Here is a 27,871-nt window from a genome sequence, read left to right as displayed (position 1 = left end):
TTCCTTTCCAACTTCCATTGCATTTCATCATGAGAAAGAAGGCAAGAAGACAGAGCGTGAACAAGAAGAATCTCAATGAGAAACAAGATGAAGAAGAAAGAGAGAAAATAGTAGAGAAAGAAGGAGGAGGAGGAGAAGAAGAAGAAGAAGAAGATAGATGGTTGAAATACTATTCCTCATTCCATCAGATTCTTCTAGTTGGAGAAGGAGACTTCTCTTTCTCACTCTCTCTTGCAAAATCCCTTCAATCTGCCTCCAACATTCTCGCTACTTCTCTTGACCAATATGGTATCTTTCTTTCATTTTTTTACTCTCTTTGTTTTTGCATTTCAGTACACCATGCGTCTGTATGATTATCTCAACCGTTCATTCATCATATCCGCTCCATGTATGGGTCAAGGACCAAAAGTCAAGATGACCCAACGATCCTAAATCCTATCCATGTGAAAAACCACTGGGTTTACCCCATTGATTTTTTTTTAAAATAAAATTGTTAGGATTGTGTGATGATGATCTGAACCGTTTATTCATCATGAGATGCCATAAGTGGACCATGGACTAGAAATTAAGATTACCCAACAACCCTAATAATGTAAAAATGTCCAACAAAAATCACTCATTGGATTTTAGTGATTCCGTACCCCATTGGGTTTTTGAATGGTGAGGATTGTCTTGCAATGATCTGAACTGTTCATTCATCATTAGGCTTCATCAATGGACCATGGTCCAAAAACCACAATGACCCAAAAATCCTATACATTTGAAAAATTGCTGGATTCTATTGATTTTTCTTACCCCTATTGTTTTTCAATCCTAATTTTGTGTGAACACATTTTCCAGTTGTATAATTTCCCGAATTATGTATTTAGCATTTACCTCCCCCAATTTTATTGTGTACTCCATTTTCCTTATCGGGATTGAACTCTCGCACACTTTTGTATGATTTCACTTACCAAAATTTGAAATGGGAGTATGCAAGTATAAAAAAAAAAAAAACTTTAGGGAGTAATTATCAATCATGTATACGTGGATAGTAGTCTTTTCTAGTTAGGATTAAAGCCTCAGTATATTAGATCGTAACAGCCAGGGCTGAATCTCTCACTAGCCGCGATATTGATTATGGCTACTGGGCTACTTTGTCGAATGAAGAAACCTGGAATTGATTTCTTTCCTCTCATGATTTTTTAAAAGAAAATTGGTATTTATTTTACCTCAAGGAATGAATGATAGGACTGAACTAACAGTATTTTAATTAAGCTTTATTAATTGAATAGTTTAGTAGATTAATTATAATTTGTAAAATACCAATCATAACGGACCAATAATGATGGTCATTACTAGTTATAATGCAATATATCAATCCTTTACTGAACACAACCACAGTTATAATATAGGCCATTTTTGTAAGATCATAACATAACGGGGTGCCTTGAATTCATTACAACACCAATATATCAGGTGTTATATTGCCATTTTAATTTTTTTGTAGAAAAGCTGCTGTCAACTATGAAACCATTTCACAGAAGTTCATATCTCTTTCGCTGTGTGCGCGTGTGCTGGCGGATGCATGTGTGTGCACAGGGCCACAGGGTGTGTGTTAATAACCTACTTAACTACGCATGGCCAGCCATAGTTGTGAAGCATGAAGGGAAGCAACAATAGATTCAGGTCCGGTTGTCGGGAAATGTCCATTTTGAAATATTAGCCTAGGAAGGGGGAGCGGGAGTGCAAAGCATGATTCGAGCAGAAGCGTCATGTAGGTATAAGTGCTTCATGCAACTAACATGTGATCCAGTCCCTAGATCGGGTGGAGGGTTACCGTCAGTTAGGCAGCTTGTCGTTGAACTTTCACCGATCAATCATGGGAAGCCAACCCCAAATACTTGGGATAGGGCTAGGATGATGCCGATGATGTTGATGATATATTAAGAACCTATATGTCAATTGCTTTTTATGGAGCAAAGCTAAAATTTAGGAAATTAGAGATTCATTACAGCAGTTCTAAGCACAAGATCTTGTTAGAGTTCTCTCTCTCTCTCTCTCTCTCTCTCTCTCTCTCTCTCTCCCTCTCTCTCATTTTTTTTTTTGGTAATGTATGTTTTAATAGGATTTCATTGATTTGAAAAACAATTTCTTTGAGTCTTGAATTTTCATTATTTGTATATACATTTTTTTTTTCATTTCATCCTCGTTTTATAACTAGGCATCATGGTCTTGGTGAAGAGAAAAGAAACTCTCTGTGGTTACCATTGAAATTCTTAGTCTCCTGCTCATTACCATTAAAGTCAATTCCTTTGAATCTTTAGTGAAAGTCCCCCAACTATTAGACTGATTTCAAATCAGTTGATAATTTATTTAAGATTAAAAAAAAAATAAAAATCCCATCAATAAAGATTTGGCCTAAAATAGAAAAAAAAAACAAATCTACCAAATACCCCCAAAATCTTCAATCGTATCTTCCACATGAATCCCCCGTCTTTAAAAAAATAAATAAATGTGATTTCTGACATGTAGGCCCCAAATCTTAGAACAAATAGCCTAAAATCAACACATGATGAGCCCTATGGTGGGCTGTGGGCCTACGTCGGTGTTTCTCACTCGTTTGTAGTCTTTTGGTAGGTATGGTGGATCATAATTATTGCACACTTGTCATACAGTCCCTACCGTCCAATGTTTTTGTCCCATTGGAGGGTGAGGCACTGAAATCACAACTGTCCATTGATGGCCATTGATCAGATAATAGGATCATTCAATTAGTGTAAGTTTGGGGCCATACTCCATCCAAAACAGGTCTGTCATTTGGATAGTGTGGATTAATGTAAACATATGCCATGCCTGCTAGAGTACTGGATGTCTTTTGGATGCATGGTTTGGTTTTTTATACATTTAAAGAATACTGGGTGTTCCTTCTTACACAATCTTCCCTTGTTTAATTGAATTTTTCTGGTGGTTTTCTCAATCAGATGTTGTTATAAAGAAATACAAAAATGCAAAGTCAAATTTGGAGTATTTAGAGAAGATGGGAGCAACAATTTTACATGGAGTCGATGCGACAAAGATGAAACTTCATACAGATTTAAATATGCGGAAATTCGACAGGATAATCTTTAACTTTCCTCATGCAGGTTTTCGTGGAAAGGAAGATGACATGCATCAGATCAGGTAGGTCTCCTTTTGTATTTGCTGTAATTTTTAGATTTTAAATGTCAGAATTCATCCATGATTAATGATTAGTAACAACACAGCAACTAGCATTTGTTTTGCAAAATAAGCCAAAATAAGTTGCTCGCTACAGTCAATTACTTCTCCAAATCTCTACAGGTTGGTATGAATAGCTAACCCATACATTACATACAGGATGCATGTTCAAATGCATGTTTGCACATGGGCACAGTAGTCTCTTTCTTGCCTACTGTTCAAGTGGCATAATTCTAGCAGATTGCTTCCTTCCAAATTGTGGGTCCCACATGTATGGATCATGTCTCAAATGAAAGTGCCTTTGTTTTTCAATTAATATGACGGTTGAGTTAGTAAGTCAAGTGAGCCCCACGTGAAGAAAATATAAGCTGCTGCCTTAACAGAATGGGTGAATTAGGAACGTCAAAGGTAAATTAAACCTCACATCCCATGACCAAAACACCCCAGGTATATAATCCCCTCTAAAAGTCATAGAACAACAAGGAATCTAATGTTTGAAAACTTAGTTCAAATAAGCAAATTCTATAAGTTTTCTGCATGTCACTTCGAGTCATCGAACATGGGCCGATGACATCGAACACACTTGTTCGATGACATCGAACCTGTTTCAATGACATCGAAAAGTGACTCTCATATGTCCAACAACCACACAAGTATATGGACTGAAAATTCGATTCATCGAACGTACCTTCGATGACATCGAACATGTATATTCGATGACATCGAAGAACTTGGACTTTATGTCCAGCAAGCTTCTTGGAAAATGTTCTAGAAATGTTCGAGGAATCAATCTAGATTCGATGTCATCAAGATTCAAACTCCGATGACATCGAACCAGTTTCGATGACATTGAAAAAGGACAAGTTTGTGTCCAACAAGCTCCAAAGGAAAATCTTTTGAAAATTCGAGGAATCATACTACAATCGATGTCATCGAGATTCAAACTTCGATGACATCGAAAAAGGACAAGGAAATGTCCAGTGAGCTTCCAAGGAAATCTTCTAAAATGTTCGAGGAATCGAACTAGATTTGATGGCATCGAGATTCAAACCTCGATGACATCGAATCAGGACACAAAATCGTCCAGCAAGCTCTGGAGAAAAATCACACATAAATTCGAGGAATCGAACTAGATTTGATGACATCGAAATTCAAATTTCGATGACATTGAATCAAGTTCGATGACATCGAACATAGGTCAAAAAGTGCCCAGCAAACTTTATCAGGAAATTCTATGTCATTGTAGGCAATACTCAATGACATCGAAACGTGTTCGATGACATCGAACGCAGTTAGATTCTGACAAATATATTACTGTTGGACTTTTTGGCTTTATAAACAGAAGCTTGGTTCTAGTGGTTGCATTGAGAAAAAGAGTGAGCTCTGAGAGAGTTGTTGCTTACCTAACATCCTATACCTTTTTCTTATGGGAGTTCATCCTTCAATCCTCTCTTAACTACAATCATTTATATTCAATAGATTGGGTTGGAGAATGAACTTCACCATTCAAGGATCCTCTAACTACCTTCTTAATGGCATATCATTAAACTGGAATCTCTTGAATGCATAAACTCTGGAATCTCTCAGTCTCTTAAAAGATCAACAGTCATTAGAGTAGATTCCACCAAATACCTTGACCCAACCCCAGCTACTTATATTGGAGCATCTTCAAGTGTTGCGGTTTAAGGGAGCTGAAGAATCTCCGCCATCAAGGGAGATCGTCTTCATCAGGAGCTGAATGGGGCTCATCTACTTACAAGTAAGTCATTATAGTCCAGAGATCCTTTAGATCATTCCTTGTGTAAGATTGGGTCGCAGGTTGTATCTCAAACTTACCAAGCCCTCAGTGGAGGCCTCCGACGGGAGAGTACGTTTAGGTTCTTTGTGTAGGACCTTGGCCTGTGTGGCCTAAACCTAGGTTCTTTGTGTAGAACCTTGGCCTGTGTAGCCTAAAACTTAGGCCCTTGTGTAGGACCTTGGCCTGTGTGGCCTAAACTCAGGTGCTTTATGTAGGACCTTTGCTCTTGTGTAGGGCATAAACTATTGAGTCCTTGTGTAGGAGGATTTGCCTTGTGTAGACATCCGTAGGAACCTTGTGTAGGTCCTAGTGTCAACCTTATGTAGGTTGTAAAGGTTTGAGGCGAACCTGATTTGAAATCTCCATTAGTGAAATTCGGTACACTCAAGGGTTGAGTGCGTCCGTCGGGAGTGGAGTAGGCACATAGCCGAACCACTATATATGATTATGTTTGGGATTACTATTTGCGTACTCATTTAATTATGCTAATCTTGAATGCTTAAAATGATGCATGATTATGTGAATGGTTAGAACTGATAGGAATCACATCCCACACACTCATATACACGATTCTACATAGACTAGTTGCTTAAATTGTTCAACCTGAGTAGTCTATTGTCTGGACCCTCTACTTGGCTTGGAAGCTTGTAGAGTTAAGATTGTTACATCTTGATTAATTGCATATTAGTTCAAGATTAGGGGATTAGGATTTTAAATTGGCATAAATTTTATGAAGTCCTATTCACCCCCCTCTAGGACGCTTTGACCTATTCTATACTTCTACTATAATAGCGGTCTAAATCGCAATTTCAATTGGTATCAAAGCGGGTTCCTCTTAAGGGTTTAACAACCTAGAGAGAGATCTTGACTGAAGTGTGAAATTATGGTCAAAGGAGAAGGATTAGAAGAAGAAAATGATAACATGCATAATGCCCAAGACCAACTGTATATTCATGACATTGATGTCCTTAAACAATTGGGTATTGCTAAAAGCAAAAACAATCAGAACAATTGCCTGGTAATTCATACTACTCTTAAAGCAGGCAATAGTTCGAAGTAGTATCTTGATAGTGGCTGCTCCAGACACATGACTAGTGACCAAACTTACTTTTGTGATTATTCAGAATTTGATGGTGGGTTGGTTACATTTGGAGATGGGAGCTCTGTCAAAATAATTGGGCAGGGAACAATAGTTGGCCCTAGATTGCCCAAGATAAAAAATGTTCTTTGTGTAGAAGGTTTAAAGCATAATCTCCTTAGTATTTCCCAAATCTATGACAAAGAACACTTGGTCACATTCTCCAAAGATGTGTGTAAGATCTCAGACCATACAGGAAAATCCATTATGAAAGGTCTATGCACGAGTGATAACTGCTACGTAATTGAGAGTAGTAGAGAGAATGTATTATCTACAAGATGTCACATGGCTATGAATAATGAGTCCAAGCTGTGGCACCAAAGACTTGGGGATATCCACTACCGGAACTTGGCTAAGCTAAGCTCAAGAAATTTGGTGAGAGGCCTTCCTAAGATTCAAAAGGAAGAGAAGAGTTTATGTGGTGATTGTCTCAAGGGCAAAGATATAGAGGTTGGACATAAAAAGACAACCACCATAGCAACCTCTAAACCACTAGACTTGTTGCATATGGACTTAGTAGGACCCACCAAAGTTGAAAGTCATGCTAGAAAAAGGTATTTCCTATTAGTGGTGGATGATTACTCCAGATTCACTTGGGTCGCTTTTCTTCGGGAAAAATCCAATGCTTTTGATGAGTTTCTAATTATGGCAAAACGACTCCAAAATGAGAAGGATACTGCATAAATCGTATCAGGGGTGATCATGGTGGGGAGTTTGAGAATGATCGGTTCCAAAGATACTGTGATGAGAATGGAATTCGACATGAATTCTCAGCTCCAAAAACTCCACAATAAAATGGAGTTGTTGAAAGAAAGAATCGAGTATTGCAAGAGATGGGCTCGGTTATGCTGAATGGCAAGGATATGGCCAAAAGCTTTGGGCGGAAGCAGTCAATACCGCCTGCTACATAATCAATAGGGTATATCTTAGAGCAGGTTTAAATAAAACTCCATATGAATTATGGTATGGAAAACAACCTAGTGTGAAATACTTTCGTGTCTTTGGTAGCAAATGTTATATTCTTAAAGACAGAGAATAGCTAGGTAAATTTGGATCTAAAAGTGACGACGGTATTTTTCTAGGATATTCCCCAGATAGTCGTGTTTATAGAGTGTACAATCTAAGGACATCATTCAAGAATCTGTCAATGTGGTTGTTGATGACCAACCACATGACGAAGAAAGTCCTTCAAATGACTTAGAGGATGACGTGGATTCATGCATTCTAGGTAAATTAGATAACAAAATCCCCCCCTCTAATGAACCTCATCCGTTGACTAACATACCCGTCATTAAGGACCATCCCCTCAATCAAATCATTGGAGATCCTAATGATGGTGTGAGAACTCGACGTCAAATTGAAAGTATTTATAGTCATTTCTGCTTCACCTCTAAAATTGAGCCCAAAAATGTAGTAGAAGCACTCCAAGATGAATATTGGATTGCTGATATGCAAGATGAGCTCCAACAATTTAAGAGAAATGAAGGGTGACAGCTAGTTCCCAGACCACTTGATACAAACATCATTGGAACCAAATGGATCTTCAAAAACAAATTCGATGAATCTGGAAATGTGGTAAGAAATAAGGCAAGACTTGTGGTGGAAGGATATTCACAGATAGAGGGCATTGACTTTGATGAAACATTTGCCCCAGTAGCGTGCCTTGAATCAATCAGGATTCTCATGTCTATTGCGTGTGCTTTGAAATTCAAATTGTTTCGAATGGACGTCAAAAGTGCATTTCTCAACAGTGCACTTGAGGAAGAAGTATATGTAGAACAGGGATTTTCAAATCCCAAGTACCCTCAACATGTATATCGTTTGAGCAAAGCTCTTTATGGCCTTGAGCAAGCACCCTGTGCGTGGTATGAGCGCTTGACGCAATTTCTTCTAGACCACCAATTCTGTAGGGGTAGTGTTGATAAAGCACTATTTACGCAAAAGACGGAGAATTCATTACTTATTGCCCAAATTTATGTGGATGATAGTCATTGGATCCACGTGTGAAGATATTGCTCATAACTTTGCCGAACTGATGAAATCTGAATTCGAAATGAGCATGGTTGGCGAGTTGAACTTCTTTTTGGGACTACAAGTGAAGCAAATGCAAAATGGGATATTTGTATGTCAGTCCAAATATGCAAAAGACCTAGTAAAAAGATTTGGACTTGAATCTAGACGTACTCACCATACTTCTATGAGCACCACACTCAAACTCTCTAAAGATGTAAATAGGAAGAGTGTGGACCAACATTTGTACCGCAACATGATAGGCAGCTTACTATACCTCACCGCTAGTTGGCCGGATATAGCTTTCAGTGTTGGTGCATGTGCACGATTTCAGGCAGAACCAAAAGAATCACACCTATCAGCGGTTAAAAGGATTATCAAGTATGTGGCTGGAACTACCAATTTCGGCTTATGGTACCCGTTTGACACTACTACTATCATTGCCGGGTATTCTGATCCTGATTGGGCTGAAAATATAAACGATCGCAAATCAACCAGTCGTGGTTGTTTTTCTATCAGCAACTGTCTAGTATCATGGCAAAGCAAGAAACAAAACTCAATATCCTTGTCTACTGCTGAGGCCGAATACATAGCAACAAGTAGTTGTTGTGCACAACTTCTTTGGATGAAACAAATGTTGCTGGATTACGGGATTGAACAATCCATGATGACAGTTTTTTGTGATAACACAAGTGCCATCAATATTTCCAAAAATCCAGTTCAACATTCATGGACAAAGCACATTGACATCCGACACCATTTTATACGAGAACTTGTTGAAGACAAGATTATTATGTTAGATCATGTGTCTATAGAGCGCCAACTTGCTGATATCCTAACAAAGCCCCCCCTTTTTTTTTTCCTTTTTTTTTTTTTTTTTGGTTAGCTTGTTAGTACACCCACTGTCATAACAAAGCCCCTTGATGCCAATAGATTTGGAGATCTTCAAAAATCTATTGGAATATGTGTGATCTGATAGAATTTGTGGTCCAAAAGCGCCTAAATGATATATTTGAGGACTTAGGACCTCCAAAAATCTTTTTGAACATAAACATAGGAGATGTTTATAATCTTAGGTTAATTTTTGGTTGAATGTACAAATTGATGAGTAGGCATAATATTTTGTACATCTTCTTGATCGTGTCGAAGCATGAAGAAATTCAAATCTCTTAAACTTCGACACGTCATTTGATGACATCGAACCTAGTTCGATGACATCGAAGACGTTCTGGGAGCTGAAGCGTCAGAAATTTCCAGCTGTCATCGAACTAACCTTCGATGACATCATATTTCATGTTCAATGTCATCGAAACAGATTCGATGACATCGAAGCTCCCTGGTATTTAAAAGCACGGCGAGTGCGAAAATTCCCAAATTTTTGTCTTTTGTGCTTCTCTTTCTCGTCTTCTCCTCTTCCGGTTCGGTGGAGTCGGGAAAACTGCATTGGGGACAAATCAGCATCCATCTAGGTGAATCAATGGCTAAAGATAAAGGTAAGGCTCCTATTCACGGTGAGTCTTCCAAAAGCAAGAAACCCAAGAAACACAAGCATATCCCCATTGCTTCTTCTCCCAAAGACCCATCTTGGGAGAAAGAAACAATGATTGAGCGGATTGTCATCAGCACTTGCATCGAACCTTATGGGGTTGATCTTCTTCTAGAGATAAATGGGTGGTACATTATAGTCAATCTCGGTGGAGAGTTTCAATATGACCTGATTCATCATTTTCTAAATTCGTGCCACACTGTTAGAGATGATCCCCCATGCATCAGTGTCATGTTCATGAACCAAACCAAACTTATCACCCCTGTGCTGATCAAACGCCTCTTGGGTCTGGAGGTTACTCGCATCCCAGTGATCGAACAAAATCTGAATGCACTCGGAGTTTGGGGTGAGGTGACTTGAGCTTTGTGCAAAGGCTCCACCATATCCAGGAATGTGCGAAACTTTCTCCACACTAAGTATCTAGATCCCACATTCAAAGTACTTCACAACATTTTTAGTACGAATGTTTATCCTTGTGAAGTTACTGGCAATGAGCTCTCTCCCTATGTACTCAACTTTCTATATGATGTTCAGCAAGGGATTCCGGTATGTTTACCTACCCTTATACTCCAACAGTTAATCCGTGCAGTCAAAATAGAGTATCTTGCAACACTTCCATTCCCATGTCTTCTTTGCAAGATCTCACACTTTGTGGGGTTGCCGCCTTCGTTTGATCCCAAGCACCTTTGCGTTTGGTTTAATCAAGACACTATTCGAAGTTTGCATGTGACTACAACCGTCTATCCAGTCAGTTCAACTGCTTCGATCCTAGGCGCAGAGGATACTCAGCACAAACCTCTACAGACTCCAAGAGACTCCTGTCGTACCCCGGTGCCTCTGCACAGTCTAGACTCGGTCAATATGCATAGGCTTTTCCACCAAAATGATCTTGGCAAACATCTGCTCAACAGGCAATCAGATATCGAGGATTGACCTCGACAATGCGAAACCTGGCTTTCTGGAATTGAGCAAATGGTCACAGCCTTACAACATACAGTGCAGCTAATTCTTGACCTGTTGACTTGCTGCCTAGATGATTCTGTTTCTTTGGATGCGGTTCCTGCTCCGTAGAATGTCTCCTACTTCGTCGCATACATGCGATTGACTGTTGATGCTCAGGGCATAGATATCTTTTTGGTTGCCTTAAGTATATGTGTGGGTGTATGTGATGATTCACTGATTCTATGCAGCTAACTTCTTTTTGTTGTCTATACCCATGGATGGGCTGAATATTGGTGGTTATATTTCTTTTCGTTGTTGGTTATGCCATGGATGGGCTGAGTACTTTTTGGATGATAAATGATTGGATATTCTGGTCCTGCCAAGCTTGGGCAGTGAGTTTCTATATTGCATATATTTTTGAATGATAATCAATGCATATCTATCTTATCTGTGCTTGAGACTAAGGTTATATAATGTGCGATGATGTTTAATGCATATCTATTCCTCTATACTGGTTCTCCTCTGTCCTTTTCAAAGTTCAACTTCAGTCATATAATGCGATATTGGTATACACTAACCCTTTGCCAATGACTGACAAAAAGGGGGATAACAATCTCACCATTATGAACCTATGGTTGTGTGTTTTACGAGAATGGTGATGCAGGTTTATAAGGGGAGCAGCTGCAAGGAAGAAATTCAGTTGTGTGTTTGTTAGATAGAATTTCTGTAAAATTGTGTAAAGTTGATGTATACACAATTTAAGTTGTTGTTCTAGGTGTTTTGTCACGTAATTGACAAAAGGGGAGATTGAAAGTGCCTTTGTTTGTCAATTAATGTGACGGTTGAGTCAGTAAGTCAAGTGAGCCCCACGTGAAGAAAATACAAGCTGCTGCCTCAACAAAATGGGTGAATCAGGAACGTCAAAGGTAAATTAAGCCTCACATCCCATGACCAAAACACCCCAAGTATATAATCCCCTCTAAAAGTCATAGAACAACAAGGAATCTAATGTTTGAAAACTCAGTTCAAATAAGCAAATTCCTTATGTTTTCTGCATGTCACTTCGAGTCATCGAACATGGGTCGATGACATTGAACACACTTGTTCGATGACATCGAAAAGTGACTCTCATATGTCTAACAACCACACAAGTATATGGACTGAAAATTCGATTCATCGAGCGTACCTTCGATGACATCGAACATGTATATGCGATGACATCGATGGGGATTCGATGACATCGAAGAACTTAGAGTTTATGTCCAGCAAGCTTCTTGGAAAATATTCTGGAAATGCTCGAGGAATCGAACTAGATTCGATGTCATCGAGATTCAAACTTCGATGACATCGAACCAGTTTCGATGACATCGAAAAAGGACAAGTTTGTGTCCAGCAAGCTCCAAAGGAAAATCTTCTGAAAATTCGAGGAATCGAACTACACTCGATGTCATCGAGATTCAAACTTTCGATGACATCGAAAAAGGACAGGGAAATGTTCATTGAGCTTCCAAGGAAAATCTTCTAAAATGTTTGAGGAATCGAACTAGATTCGATGACATCGAGATTCAAACATCGATGACATCGAATCAGGTTTGATGACATCGAATAAGGACACAAAATCGTCCAGCAAGCTCTGGAGAAAAATCACTCATAAATTCGAGGAATCGAACTAGATTCGATGACATCGAACATAGGTCAAAAAGTGCCTAGCAAACTTTATCAGGAATTTCTGTGTCATCGAACTGACACTCGATGTCATCGAAAGCAATACTCGATGACATCGAACCATGTTCGATGACATCAAACGCAGTCAGATTCTGACAAATATATTATCGTTGGACTTTTTGCCTTTATAAACAGAAGCTTGGTTTTAGTGGTTGCATTGAGAAAAAGAGTGAGCTCTGAGAGAGTTGTTGCTTACCTAACATCCTATACCTTTTTCTCATGGGAGTTCATCATTCAATCCTCTCTGAACTACAATCATTGATATTCAATAGATTGGATTGGAGAATGAACTTCACCATTCAAGGATCCTCCAGCTACCTTCTTAATGGCATATCATTAAGCTGGAATCTCTTGAATGCATAAACTCTAGAATCTCTCTATCTCATAAAAGATCAACATTCATGGAGTAGATTCCACCAAATACCTTGACCCAACCCTAGGTACTTATATTGGAGCATCTTCAAGTGTTGCAGTTCAAGGGAGCTGAAGAATCTCCGCCATCAAGGGAGATCGTCTTCATCAGGCGCTGAATGGGGCTCATCTACTTACAAGTAAGTCATTAGAGTCCAGAGATCCTGTAAATCATTCCTTGTGTAGGATTGGGTCGTGGGTTGTATCTCAAACTTACCAAGCCCTCAGTGGAGGCCTCCGATGGAAGAGTAGGTTTAGGTTCTTTGTGTAGGACCTTGGCTTGTGTGGCCTAAACCTAGGTTCTTTGTGTAGAACTTTGGCTTGTGTGGCCTAAACTTAGGTTCTTTCTGTAGAACCTTGGCCTGTGTGGCCTAAAACTTAGGCCCTTGTGTAGGACCTTGGTCTGTGTGGCCTAAACCCAGGTGCTTTATGTAGGACCTTTGCTCTTGTGTAGGGCATAAACTGTTGAGTCCTTGTGTATGACGATTTCCCTTGTGTAGGCATCCTTAGGAACCTTAGGAACCTTGTGTAGGTCCTAGTGTCAACCTTGTGTAGGTTATAAAGGTTTGAGGTGAACTTGATTTGAAACCTCCGTTAGTGAAATCAGGTACACTCATGGGTTGAGTGTGTTCGCCGGGAGTGGAGTAGGCACATAGCTGACCACTATATATGATTATGTTTGGGATTGCTATTTGCGCACTCATTTGATTATGCTTATCTTGAATGCTTAAAATGATGCATGATTATGCGAACGGTTAGAACTGATAGGAATCACATCGTACACTCTCATAGACTAGTTGCTTAAATTGTTCAACTTGAGTAGTCTATTGTTTGGACCCTCTACTTGGCTTGGAAGCCTGTAGAGTTAAGAATGTTACATCTTGATTAATTGAATATTAGTTCAAGATTAGGGGATTAGGATTTTAAATTGGCATAAATTTTATGAAGTCATATTCACCCCTCTCTAGGACACTTTGACCTATTCCATACTTCTACTACAATAGCAGTCTAAACCGCAATTTCATCAAAGACTACAATTTTACACTTCGTTTCAATGTTATGGCATTCGTTGGAAAACGGATGGTGTATCAGACCAAAATAGCATTGAGTTATGTTTTAGCTATAGTCGTATGAAGCATGATGTGAAGTGGCCATAGCTTCAGGTCTGGGAGTGGGGAAGTGTGTTTCAAAATTTAAACATGTATAAATTAGTTCGGAAGCAGGAGCGGGAGCAAGCTGAAGCACAATTAGAAGAGGGGCCGACACCTAGTTAGAAGGATCTCGCAATTAAACTTTTGCAATCACTCAAACCTTGTGCTGTATGGAGATGACAGACAAGCAGTAGTGCTTGCACCTTGAAGGTGCAGTAAAGACACCCAAATAGCAGGGTTTCTTGCTCCCACGTTTGATGGTCTGTGAATGAAACGAAACATCATCTTGCATTACATCTAGATGGACCCGAGCAATCCTAACAAATTCAAATCATAGAAGTTGGATGTGGATCGTTTCTCTATTTTTGTTTTCAACTGCCAATTTTACTAGCTCTTGGAGTATCTCTACCATATACAACATGAGTAGCAAGTGGAAAATTTCACCACCAATTAGTAGCAAACTGCAGAGAGATGGGCTTAAAAGACCTCGTCATAATGAGTTGGGCAATTCTGGGTAAGTGGTTATGGAGATTCCATACTGAAAATGACCACGTGTGAAGAAATCATTTCATCTAAATATGGGATGACACCGGGCAAATGGGGCACTCCTTCCTCTTTGTATAGAGCCTCATACATCTAGAAGGTGGTTATGCATGTAAAAGAAGAGTTCACGTAAGATGTATCCTATGTGGAAATGGCGTTCGAGTCAGATTTAGGAAGACTTATGGATTAGTGAATCATCAATGCAACATGATTATGCAATGTTATACAATATTTTCCAAATAAAAGATAATGCGGTAGTTAAGACTTTTATGTTAGTGTTGTGCCTCGAAAAAACAATGCTGATGTTTTGGACCATGTTTCATCATAGTGTGACTCATTCATTTGCCTCATTAATATGTGTGGAACTTTAACAAGTGTGATCTACATGGGTTAAAGAGAGGGATTCCCCTAATTGTCCTTAGAAACTTGAGATTGGTTGCAACAAGATCAAGGGAGAGTTGTTAGCCATGGATCTCAATACCTTGTTTGATTACCACGACCGCCAAACAGGTTGTAGGACGAACTTGTGGTTATTCTTTCTGTGGTCATCTTGTGTTTGGGGACTAATAACGAGTTAAGATGGAGATTCTCCACTATTGGGCTCAATGACGAGTTGGTGGCTCGACTCCACATGGGTGTGTGAACATTCATGGACATGGGCTCTTTTACTAGACCGGTTGGATGTTTACATGGGTGGATCACTTCAAGTCTCTAGATCCCAAACTCTCCTCCTCCTCCTCTCTCAATCTTCTCCTCTTTTCTTCACATTATTATCATCAAATCATTCTCTACTTGGTATCAAAGCATAAATCCAGACATTTCGCATCCAACAGATTGAGAGGTGACAAGTCTCCTTGTTGACGTTAGCAGCTGTACAGCTGACGTCAACGTTGTACAGACACATGGACTCCGTTTGAGCTAAAAGTTTACGGGTTTGATAGATCTTGATTTTAAAAGATTTGTCATGATTTTTTCGGAATTTTTTGGACCTCCTTTATGGTATTTTGGGCAAAATAGATAAATTCGAAAATCGGGCCCATCTCTCATTCTTCTTTGATCTGCCTCAAATCGGTAAGCTTTTCTTTGGTTTGTTTGCTTAGGATGGATCAAAATCTTCCTCGCAAGCTACCCATGGAGGATTTTTTTACTTAAGATCAATGTTTGAGAAGTTTTTAACCTCAAACGGACGTGCGGCTGGGCCGTTTTTCACTCGGTTGGGCTTTTTTTGACTGAGTTTCATGGTATTTTGGATGATTTCTATTTGTTTAAGGTTTATCTCTTATTATCTTGAAGGATTGAGTGGGATAGAGTTGTTTGAATCAATCCTTCTTAGCGTAGGGCCTCTCTTGGCATAGGTTTATCTCTCTTGGACTCTCCTATGGCTAATAAAGGGGCCCTCATCTCTTGGCATAGGGTCTCTTGAATCTAACCCCTTGTAGATTACCTCCACTAAATTGAATGATGACAACTATCTTCAATGGGCACAATCTGTAAAAGTATTCTTAAGAGCCCGTGAGAAGTTGTCGTATATTTTGGATGATCCCCCAAGCTCTATAGATGTTACCTACAAGTCTTGGACAAATGAGAATTATCAAGTTATTGCATGGTTGTTGAATAGTATGGATTCCTCGATTAGCTACTCAGTGATGTTTTTATCATCGGCTAAAGGCATTTGGGATATGCTTCATGATCTGTTCTTGTAATCTTAGAATTTTTTATGAGTATTCCAGCTTATTCAAGAAATTGGTCGGTTCCAACAAAACTCTAGATCATTAAAAGATTACCATTTGACGCTTCAGGGTATGTAGGATGAGTTGGATATATATCAGCCTCTTCCTTCCAAATGTAAAGAGGATCATGAACATGCCCATAAGCAGCGGGATGATACTTGTATCATGTAGTTCCTAGCTGGGTTGAATTTCGATTATTTTCATGTTCGAAATCTGGTTGTTATGCAGGATCCTCTTCCCTCATTGACGACAGTTTATGCCATGTGTCAGCGTGCTCCTGTCTCTACTCTTCATTCTCATTCATTTGTGCCACCCGAGCGTTCGTCACATCTTGCTGGCGATCAATCCTCTCTTGGCCATTGGGTACCATCCTTGAGTTTAGGGTGCATTTCTGGTTTTGGTGGTCGTGGTAGAGGCTGTGAGGGAGATCGCAGTTGTAGCGGCCGTAGTCTTCGTAGTCGTGGACGAGGACGTGATGGTTCCCGCATTTGTTCACATTGCAGTGGATCTAATCACATCGTTGATTATTGTTGGCAGATACATGGTCGTCCTACATATGCCGTTGCTTCTGTTGCATCCATAATTGCTCCTGAAACACAATCTTCTACCTCGACGACTGAGCAGTCTACTTCAAGGAAGTCTCTTATCATTTCTCAGGCTGCATATGATGCCCTTATGCGGCTTCACATTCGTGATATTCCTGAGCCATCTCATGCAGATTCGGCCCAGTCAGGTACTGCTCTTCTTGTGTCATCATCTCCTTCCTCTTGAGTTATAGACTCTGGAGCTTCCTCTCATATGACTAGTAAGTCTCAATTCTTTTCTTCTTATTCTCTTTTTCCTCACACTCAGTATGTCACAGTCGCAGATGGAACCCAAACTCCCATATCTAGGATTGGTTTCATCCATCTTTCCTATTCCTTGTCTCTGTCATCAGTCTTGTATGTGCCTCGTTTTCTATTAAACTTATTGTCTGTTAGCTCTCTTACTAAATCATTAAATTGTTCCATTACCTTTTTCCCTTCTTATTGTTTGTTTCAGGACCTACAGAGGAAGAGAGATTGGTGGGGGGCATGAGCAAGGAGGCGTTTATCTTCTCGATGATACACCCGTTGCCGCTTCTAATATCATTTCTCTGGATTTAGAGTCCATGTCTCGGTGGCACTGCCGCTTAGGCCACCCATCAATAGATAGATTGAGAATTTTATTTCCCTCCTTACCTGTCACTAAACCGTTATGTTGTGATATTTGTGAATTGTCTAAACATCATCGTGCTACGTTTCCTCCTAGCTCTTTTGGAAGGAAATCTCAACCTTTTCTTCTGGTTCACTCGGATGTCTGGGGACTAGCTCCGGTTACCTCCACTTTTGGATTTAGATATTTTGTTATGTTTATTGATGATTATTCACGCATGACTTGAATTTATCTTTTGAAATCTAAAAGCGAAGTGTCTAAAACGTTTGCTGCCTTTCTGTCCTTCTTGCAAGAACATGGTATGTTGTTTAAAAAGTCGTGTGCTCGCACGCCTCAATAAAATAGTATTGCAGAACGAAAGAATTGTCATCTTTTTGAAGTTGCTCACACCCTTCTGCTTGGTATGCATCTACCTAAACATTTTTGGGGTGATGCTCTTCTAACTGCTACTTTTCTTATTAATCGTATACCCTCACGTATCCTGTCTTACAAATCTTCATTTATTATATTCTATCCTCATGATAATCCATTTCCTCTACCACCTAAAGTTTTTTGTTACACATGCTTTGTTCAAATTTTGGATGGAAGTAATAATAAATTTAGCCCCAGGGCAATTAAATGTGTCTTTCTAGGGTATACTCGGAGTCAGAAAGAGTATAAATGTTTTGACCCGTTGACTCGCAAGAAATATGTCTCTGTCAATGTAACATTCTTTGAGGATGTTTCTTTTGTCTCGGCTCCAGGCCGATCCCTCTGTGATCCTTTTGCGAGTCAGGGGGAGTATGACTCTGATCCTCTTACTCTTTCCACTAGTGATCATGGAGAAACTCCTATCTCTTGCATTCAGCATCTTGTTGGTGATTTGGGTGAGCCTAAGCCTCTGCGGGTGTATCATCGTCGAGATAAATCTTCACACGCTCAGCCATCCACCCTTCCGCTCACTTTGGATGTTGGCTCAAGTGACTTTCCTACCTCGAGTTTAGATCTTCCCATTGCCTTGCGCAAAGGGTCACGATCTTGTACTCAACACCCCATTAGTAATTTCATTTCATATGATCATCTTTCACCGTCTTTTCAGTCGTTTGCAGCTTCCTTTTCATCACAGACTATTCCTCAATCTCTCTCACATGCTCTTCAAAGTCCTGACTGGACGAAGGCGATAATAGAAGAAATGTCTGCTCTTGAGAAGAATCATACTTGGGACCTTGTGCTACTTCCTTTAGGCCATAAACCTGTTGGATGTCAATGGGTTTATACGATCAAGTTTCTTCCAGAAGGATCCATTGATCGCTATATAGCCCGTCTTGTTACTAAGGGTTACACATAGACTCATGGTGTGGATTACTTTGAGATATTCTCTCCGGTAGCTAAGTTTAATTTGATTCGCGTTGTGATCTCCTTGACCATTAATTTATCGTGGCCCTTGATTCAACTTGATGTTTAGAATGCATTTCTCCATGGGGACCTTGCAGAGGAAGTTTACATGCATCAACCTCCTGGCTTTGTTGCTTCTCACAACCCTGCACTTGTTTGTCGGTTGAAAAAGGCTCTTTATAGACTCAAACAATCCCCACGTGCATGGTTCGAAAAATTTAGTCAGGCTCTCTTAGAGTTCGGCTTTGTTCGTAGTCATGCCGATCATTCTCTTTATATGTCGTCGATCAATGGGTATCATGGTTCTCATTATCTATGTGGATGATATTGTTCTGTCCGGTAGTGATTCTGCAGGAATGAGGGAGGTCAGAATTTTTGAAGACCAAGTTTGAGATCAAGGATAAATTGAAGTTGGTCGCTCATCATCTAAATTGGTCTTGTCACAACGAAAATATGCGCTCGATCTTCTTATGAAGACCGGCATGTTAGGGTGTAAGCCTGCTACCACTCCCATGGATACTTCGCAGAAGCTTCAACTAGATGATGATGCTCTCCTTACTGATCTCGGGATGTATCGACTTGTAAGCCGGCTTATTTACTTAACTATTTCTCGCCCAAATCTCTCATTTGCTGTGGGCATTGTTAGCCAATTCATGCAAGCTCCCCATATTTCTCATCTCACGGCTGTATACCGCATACTTCGGTATCTAGAATCGGCCCTGGGTCTTGGCCTCCGCTTTCTGTTGCATGGTCATCTTCATCTTTCTGGCTATTTCGATGCTGATTGTGCAAGTAGTACTTTTGATCGCCGCTCTACATCCGGCTTCTATACCTTCCTAGGTGGCAATCTTATAACATGGAAGAGCAAAAAGCAACCAGTTATTGCCCGGTCCTCGGCTGAAGCAGAATATCGTGCTATGGCTCATGTGACGTGTGAACTCGTGTGGCTTTGCAACCTTCTCGAAGAACTTGGCTATCATCCTTCGGATCCTATTCCTCTTCACTGTGACAACCAAGTGGCCATCCATATTGCTCGTAACCTGGTTTTTCACGAGCGAACCAAGCATATAGAGGTCGATCGTCACTTTAGTCGAGAAAAAGTAGCTTCTAAGGAAATCGTCACTCATTTTGTTCGATCTGGGGATCAACTTGCTGATGTTCTTACAAAGTCCTTGAGTCGAGATGCTCTTCATCGTGTTCGTGATAAGTTGGACATGATCAACATTTATGCTCCAACTTGAGGGGGAGTATAGAGAATGTTAGTGTATTGTGTATGTGGTTAGTGGCCCTTTTAGTGTAAGTGCATGTGCACACTTCCCTCATCTCCTACGGTGTACTATATGCTTTATTATAATAACATATTATGTGTTAGGGCAAGCAAGCCTAACACAACACCTTTCCCAAACTCCGCTCCTTTTTCTTCTCTCTCAATCTTCTCCTCTTTTCTTCACGTTATTATCATCAAATCATTCTCTACTTCATGTGGGGTCCACCTTAATGTAGGTTATCCATCATATGGGCCACTCATCATCAATGTTTTTTGTCCATCATGTGAGGCCCACCTTTAATGTCCATTGCCCATCTTGTGGAGCCTACCTTTGATATGGACAGTCCATCATGTGGGGAGATGGGAAAGAGAGAAAATATGAAAGTAAAAAGTAGAAAAAGCAATTTTTTTTTAATTACTTATGGCCCATAAGCAAGTTTAAGCTAATAAGATACTTAGAAGGTGGTTATGAAACTAACTTTTGTTAAATGCGTAGCTTATTTGATGCTGTTAGGAAAAGAAAAAAAAAAAAAACTACTTATGGGAGGTGTTTCCATACAGGCCAAACGTCATTTTTTAGTACCTCCACCTGCGTCCTTTGGGCCTTTACCTTGCACCAACTCACTCCTAATCGGTGCAGTTCTAGGTCCTTATTGCACATGACCAAACCAAACTAGGGGTGCATGATGGATGAAATAGTGATCCTTGTAGACACAACTTAGGTTGTAGCACTTTCCTTGGGCTGACTTTTGTTCAACCCTTGGTTTTTTTTTTTTTTCCTTTTCTTTTTGATTTTGTACTTTGATGTTTTGGTTAATGCATTCACCGTTGCCTTTCAATAAATAAATAATATAATATAATTAAATATAATAAGAACAAACAAATAATTATATGATAGTGATCACTATAACAAACACACCTTTTAGAAAAATAAACCCTTTGTGAGGTCATCTTGTAGAAAAGCAACTTTTGTTTTTCATCTTTTGCTTGGTAGTGAAAAGGTATAGCCCCGCATTGCCTTTGTTATGAAAACAGGAGGGTGCAGACTATATTAATAGCTCCTCGACCTTTCTCATTTCTCAAGTCTCCTTTGTTGGGAACCCCTACCTTGCCTTGAGCAAGAATAGGAATAATATAAAATACAAAATATATGATGCATTATGCATATTATATATAAATTTTAAAAGAAGGAAAGAAAGAAAAAGAAGAAGAGAAGTTTGAAATCAAAATTTCATTTTTTTTCCTGTCATTTTTAACCTTTTGCGGTTTTTTCTTTTACACACCCACCCACACCACATGGGTACTCGATCCCATTATCTCAGTGTTGAAACAAAGTCTGTCTACCATGGAGCCTAACCCAACTTTTTGCGGTTAACTGGTCCTTTTTGGACTGTTTTACACATATGGTTTCTTCTCTATCAATTAGGTATCTTTGCAGTGAAAGGTTGCTCTTCGGTGAAAGGTGTCCATTCTGTGACAGTGGGTGCACTGTTTTATGGTGACCACTCATAGTTTTTATATTGATGACAGAGCCTAGAGATCAAACTCAACAACGACTCTGTGTTTCTCCAATTTGGAATTTCTCTGTAACTGGTTATAGTGTCTCATTAGGAGTGTACCCTAAGAGATTATGATTCAGGCATTGCACCCTGGGGGCTGATATTCAATTGAGACCATTTACAGCAATAGCCATCAATCAAACTGCCAGGATAGTCTTACTGGTGCATTTGTTGGCAGTGACAACGTCAACACTATGGATTGATGGTTTGGAACAATAAAATTTCACAACATGTGCAGGTTGATGGTTGAAATGGTTGAGGCTATTATGTTTTTGAACCCACTACATTGATTCTTAGACATTCATAACTGCATGCTTGTTTCCATTCTGATACATTATCACATTATTTCTCATGTAATATTCACTCTTATCTTTATGTTTCTGTGTAGTATTTCCTTGGCTAGGGTGTTTCTAGAGTCCTTGTTCTGTTCAGGGATTGGATTCCTTATTTTTTCGATCCTTGGGGTTTTCTCGCTAGCCGAGGGGCTGGTTGCTGTAATTTTTATTTATTTTTATTTTTTTTCTTGTTTGTGTTTGTTCTTGTTCTTGTTTTTTCTTTGTAGTTATCTTCTTTTTAGCTTTGCCTAATAAAATTTCTCGTCTTTCACAAAAAAAAAAAAGAAGCTTATATGAACACATTATGACAAGTTACATGGAATCTTACAATCTGGAACCTTTTGTTACATTGTGATGCGGATGGGGTAACAAATCTAACACCTGGATGGTAGTATGCTACCCATTGGAAGTCCCTGAATGCTATTTGGTAACCAAATGTCACATCTAAAGAAAAGACAATGTGCAAAGAAGAAACTACAATAACTTGTTTGTTTTAGCACATGTGATTTCCATGGAAATGTTAGAAGGTCAAGAGGTCAAACAATGAGAGTTGTCTCTTGTAAATGTGGAAACCGTTTTGCTCTTATTTTTTGAGGAAGACTGGAAATGGAAATTGATTTCCGCACCTAATTTTGTTTTTGCAAACAAGGGAAAAGAAATCTCTTACCCATGATATTTTATTTCTTTTTCAAAAAATTTAGATGGTAAAATAGAGCTAGAAGCTCCATATATGGTAGGATGATCTCTCTGCAATGCATGAGGTTGGGTGTTATTAGGCCCTATCATGGTTGGATCATGTTTCAAAAATAAAAAAACTATCATTTATTTGTACTTACTATTATTTTTCTATACCTTTTCACATGTAAATAACTGGTTTCAGGCTTCTTGTTGCTGCTGCTGCTGCAAAATTCCTTAAGAGTTCAGATTTTACCAAATAGTGCCTCGAAGAACCAAAATTCCTAGATGGTGCTTCTTAAGAGGAGAATATGTATGTCCTTGTTTTTCTTTCTTTAAAAAGTAGAGAATTGAGAATTGCAGGCCCTACCAAGATTACAGACGAGCCAGAATATGTATGTCCTTGTTTTTCTTTCTTTAAAAAGTAGAGAATTGAGAATTGCAGGCCCTACCAAGATTACAGACGAGCCAAAAATATGGCGGGTCCAATCATAAGGTGAGCCAAATCATAAAGAATAATGTACACCTCTCAGAAACATCCAAATTCAAATGTGGCCCATCTGATGGTTTGATTGGCCAGATTTTGGTTCTTGTGATCACTATGGCGGGGGTGCATATGTTGGATGGGTTGCATTTTATACACATGCCACGTGGGCCCCACAATTCTCAATTTCGCTACTTTTAAAGAAAAAATAGATAAGGGCATTTTGGTAATTTCTCTTCCTTGAAAAGCATCTCCCTGAAATTTCCAATTGTCTAAGCATTAATTGGAAAAATGCAAATTCTTGAGGAATTTTGCACTAAAAATCCCTACTATTTATTTTTACCATTTCACATCTAAATAATTGGTGTTGGGCAAACCGTGGTTGTATGGCATCCAACATGGTCGGTAGGGTCTCCCCATCATGAAAATGGAAAACCTTAAAACTAGGCTGGTCCAACCATCTGGTGGACCAGCTTAATTTCTCTTCCTCGAAAATTCGAACTAACATTTCATCTACAACTAGTTGTGTGTGAGATGTCCTTAATAAAAATATAGTAATCGACTGGGTGCATGCAAATGCAACTGGAACATATAGTTTTCTTATAAATTTTATTGTAAAATATAAATAATTTTAAAATTATTAAAATATTTATTAGGGAAATTCGTTTATATTCCCAAATTTAATTTACTTATTTTTATTACTAATTTAATTAAAAACCACAATAGTACAAACTAGTAGAATTTTTGTTTTATTAAATTTGAAATTCATAAATAAATTACTAAAATAGAATGCAAAGATTTTATAAATTTATTTCATTGTATAAATAACTAATTTTGAAACTATTAAAATACTTTTATAATTAAAATATCTAATTATTCACCATAACAGTACGCACTATAATTAAATATTTAAAATATTGTAACATCCTAGAGAGGTTGTCTCTTTTAAAATATTTTTAAAAAATCAACATTTAAGATGTTACTCAATAAATAAAAATTGGCATCTATTAAGAGGTACCAGAACTTTAAAACATTTATAATTTAAATAATTTCAAAAGACTGCATGCTTAATATTAAAGTCGGGAAATCATAGAGAAACTATAAGCTTATTCTCCATTTTTGTGGGTGGGCGGGCCCCAACGTGATGTGTATGAAATACACTACCCATCGTGTGAGCCCCCTCATGTACCCCATGCCCAATTATCAGGCTGATCCAAAACTCAGGTGGATCAGATCATTCAAAATCATGCTTAAATCATGTGGTGTGGCCCACTTCAGTTTTGGAGCGGCTTGATTTTTGGATTGTCCATTCATCCTGGTGGGACCTGTTTTGTGAACGAATTGGATGTCGTATAAAAAATATGGTACGCTTCACACACAATCTGAATTCAGGCTTTAATGGTGTGTGTCCCCATCCCAGTGGTTCCCTGTGGTGGAATGCATTTTGGGTCATCAATTCATCTTGACGGCATACATTCTGTTAATGGATTGGCTGTCATATGAAAAATACGGTAGGTGTAACCGTGTAACACATTCTGAAAGGATTAAAAGTGGGCTCCCCATCCCAACAATTCCCTGTGGTGTGACTCACATGTGTTAGGGATATATCTTATGGATGGGGTGGAAAAATGAAATTGTAGAATAATCTCTGTAGAAGTGTTTCGGAATTTATATAAATCTAAATTATAATGTTCATGCCTGTGGTACACTTGGATCTAATCTCCTGATGGAAAAAATCAGAGGTTTTTCAGAAGTTTGTTGAGTTCAGCGATGGAAAATGAGTACATATGGCTATATTTATAGGCTATGGCATCCTTTGTAAAACTCTTAATAAATGAAGAAACCTTGAAAGAGTTCGTGTTGGTCCACACGGACTCTTGTAAGTTGATACAAAGTTTCAAACCCATTCCATTAATGTCATACAAATAAGGGAAAGCAACTAAAATAAGAAATCAAGTTACACTTATACAGCTGTGCAAAAGCCTTTTTTCGTTCATATGTTTTGCATGTATCTTGGAAGAAAGAGCTATTGACTGGCTCTGTCATTTGTGGGCCGCAAATTCCAATCGGACCATTATAATGCCTTTGCATCAGGGCCCTAGTTGTCCTGCATCAGTGTAACTTGGTATGCCAGAGCATTTTAGGATATTGTTTGATGGGTTTTAGGTGTGACCATCTCTGCATGTCTTTGTTTGTAACTGGGTCAACATCCCTGCTTGCTTATTTCCATCCCTAAATTCAATTCAGTTATTGTGTTGAGGAAATTAGCTTATTGTAGCCACACGTTTATGCCTTCTGATACCTCTATACATGAAATGAATTAAGAACAACTATCATGCACAAAGCATGCCAACACAAATCTCTCTCTCTCTCTCTCTCTCTCTCATACTTATATACAGGCATACATTGTACAATGTTACCTAAAAACAGTTAATCTGCCTTTTGTGCCTATTAATTTAAAATTGTGCAATTTGTAAACAGTCAAATACCTGTACACATGAATAAATATTTTGCATGCATGACCATGCAACATATGTGCATCTTTCCAGTTTTTGGAGAAGAAATGATTCACAAAACTGAAAATAATGACATTTTAAGCCGTTGAGATAACTTTTTTGAAAGATTGGCCATTGTCAACCAATAGTTCTATGCTAGCAACTTGCATGATTCATTTCTAGGCTTTACATGAATCCTGTTATGCCATTTCAGTTAAACCACAGGCCCTCAGGTCTTTTCTACCTTCACCAACGTCCTTTTGGCATTCCCCTTTTCCCTTTTAGAGCCTTCAACTTGAACTGACTCTTCATATGCACATACATGTGTATAAGCATACTTTGCTTCTATATTCATTGTTGCCATGAACATTGGTTTGAGCTTTCGTGAAGGGAGAGAGAATATCTTGACATGTATTCTTACCACATTTCTTTTCTGAAATTCATTGATTTTGTAATATTTCTTTTGCTTTAGGTTGCACAGGAACCTAGTGAAAGGTTTCTTAAACAACGCCAGTCGAATGCTTCGACCATATGGAGAACTTCATGTAAACCACAAGACAACTTACCCGTTTTGCTGCTGGAAAATTGAAGAACTTGCTTCAAAATGTTCTCTTACATTGCTCGAGTGTGTGATGTTTGAAAAGACGGACTATCCGGGTTATAATAATAAAAGGGGGGACGGACCAAGATGCAATGATCCTTTCCACTTGGGAGAGTGCAGTACTTTCAAGTTTGGAATTGTCGGTACTCGCCACTACAAGAAGAAAGAAATGATGATAGGTTGTGCTCATAAAAAATTCCTCGTAGACATGTCTGGAACCCAAGGCGGCGATCCGAGAATTGTCAATGGAAGCGAGCAGCTGCAAGCATATCATAACATTATAAAAGAGATGTCCGAAACCCAAGATGGCAATCCAGGAAATTTCAGTAGAATTGATCAGCTGCAAAGATATCATACCATGACTATGCAAGGGATGCCCATGACTCAAGCTGTGAATCCTGGAACTCTTGGTAGAAACAATCATCTGCGTGCATATGATCTCATGACTGTGCCCATGATACTTGAAGCACAAAATGGGAACCCAAGAGTTCTCAATAGAAGCGATCATACTCCTTGCATTGGTTATCCACATGCACACAATACCATACCCGTGCAAGCGTTGCCTGAACCCGGACACCATGATCTCGGGGTTTTCGGTAGAAATTACAACTCTCTCAATGCTGGTTACACACCAATGACTTATCCTGTAACGGTCCCATACAGGTCAGTAAGTTCCAGTCATCCCCAACCGGTTAGGATTAGTAGTGAATACTTGAGGATCTTCGATGGTTATCTAAGCCATAAAAAAGAAATGTTTGGAAGGACTGATTATGATTACTGTGGTGTTGCTCAAGAATTTTTGAATAAAGGTTATGAGATCTACATGAATGAACAACAGCCAGGAAGAAATGAGCATCGGTACATACGGTATCTCCAACAACATCATCTGAGTATTTCGAGATCAGAGCAACTGAGCAGAATGTCGCTAAGAACCAATTTCTAGTTGAAATCTAGATGTTCATTCTTTTGGAGAAAATCTAAAATCTTGCTAATACTGATCGCTGATTGTGAAGATGGGAAGTTGTTCGTTTTGTCTGGCAGTGGTTTATATTTTGTAAATGATTGTTTTGGGCAGTTTTGTTTTTGTTGGTGTGTTGTTCTTAAGCATGGAGCTTGTGAATTGTCAAACAATAGCTTATACAGGTTTTTTTATGGGTTTTGAGAACATGCTTGGAATGGAAATTGGAGAACCCTTGATGAATGCCTATTGTTCATTGCATGAATGTCTTACAGTAGTTTATCATTTAAGGTTTGCCCTTTTGTGCAATGAATTTCTCATCACTTGAATGCAGATGGAGCTAAATCATTTATGAGATTTGAGTACTCTGTATATCCTTTCATATGCTTTTCGCACTCGCTAAATGATTCATCTTTGTGATAAGGAGTTCGATTCCCTACTTTCATCATTCCCATTCCCCTCCATTCTTTCCACATACCGTCTTGGTTGCAGACCAATGTCAATGGAGTTCATCGTGCATAATTCTTGTCCATTTTGCATAATTCTGGTAGCCTTGAAGAATGGTTTTCTCACACTTATTAGATCTTCGAGATCTTGTGAAGGCAAATAGCATTCGAATTCAAAATGCTTCTTACCATGTGGCTCTTGTAGACTGCATTAACCAGATTGGTCTTCTTACTCAAGACTGCGCATTCATCGTCACAAAAATTATGGTCCACGGCATGATGTGTCCCCTG

At 38.9% G+C, this 27,871-nt stretch overlaps 1 protein-coding gene across 1 annotated transcript; it reads left to right on the top strand.

Annotated features, from left to right (window-relative positions):
• On the top strand, nt 1-27,377 carry LOC131258006 (uncharacterized). The gene is made up of 3 exons (XM_058259030.1): nt 1-288; nt 2,964-3,162; nt 26,048-27,377. The coding sequence occupies exons 1-3, from the start codon at nt 30-32 to the stop codon at nt 27,117-27,119; spliced, it is 1,530 nt and encodes a 509-aa protein (XP_058115013.1). The 5' UTR covers nt 1-29; the 3' UTR covers nt 27,120-27,377.
• Nucleotides 27,378-27,871: the final 494 nt, after the last annotated feature.

Source organism: Magnolia sinica, chromosome 10 (assembly GCF_029962835.1).
Source record: "Magnolia sinica isolate HGM2019 chromosome 10, MsV1, whole genome shotgun sequence".
In the NCBI taxonomy this organism is placed as follows: Eukaryota; Viridiplantae; Streptophyta; class Magnoliopsida; order Magnoliales; family Magnoliaceae; genus Magnolia; species Magnolia sinica.
The sequence above is the reverse complement of the archived record's forward strand: the minus strand, read 5'-3'. Positions and strand labels throughout refer to the sequence as shown.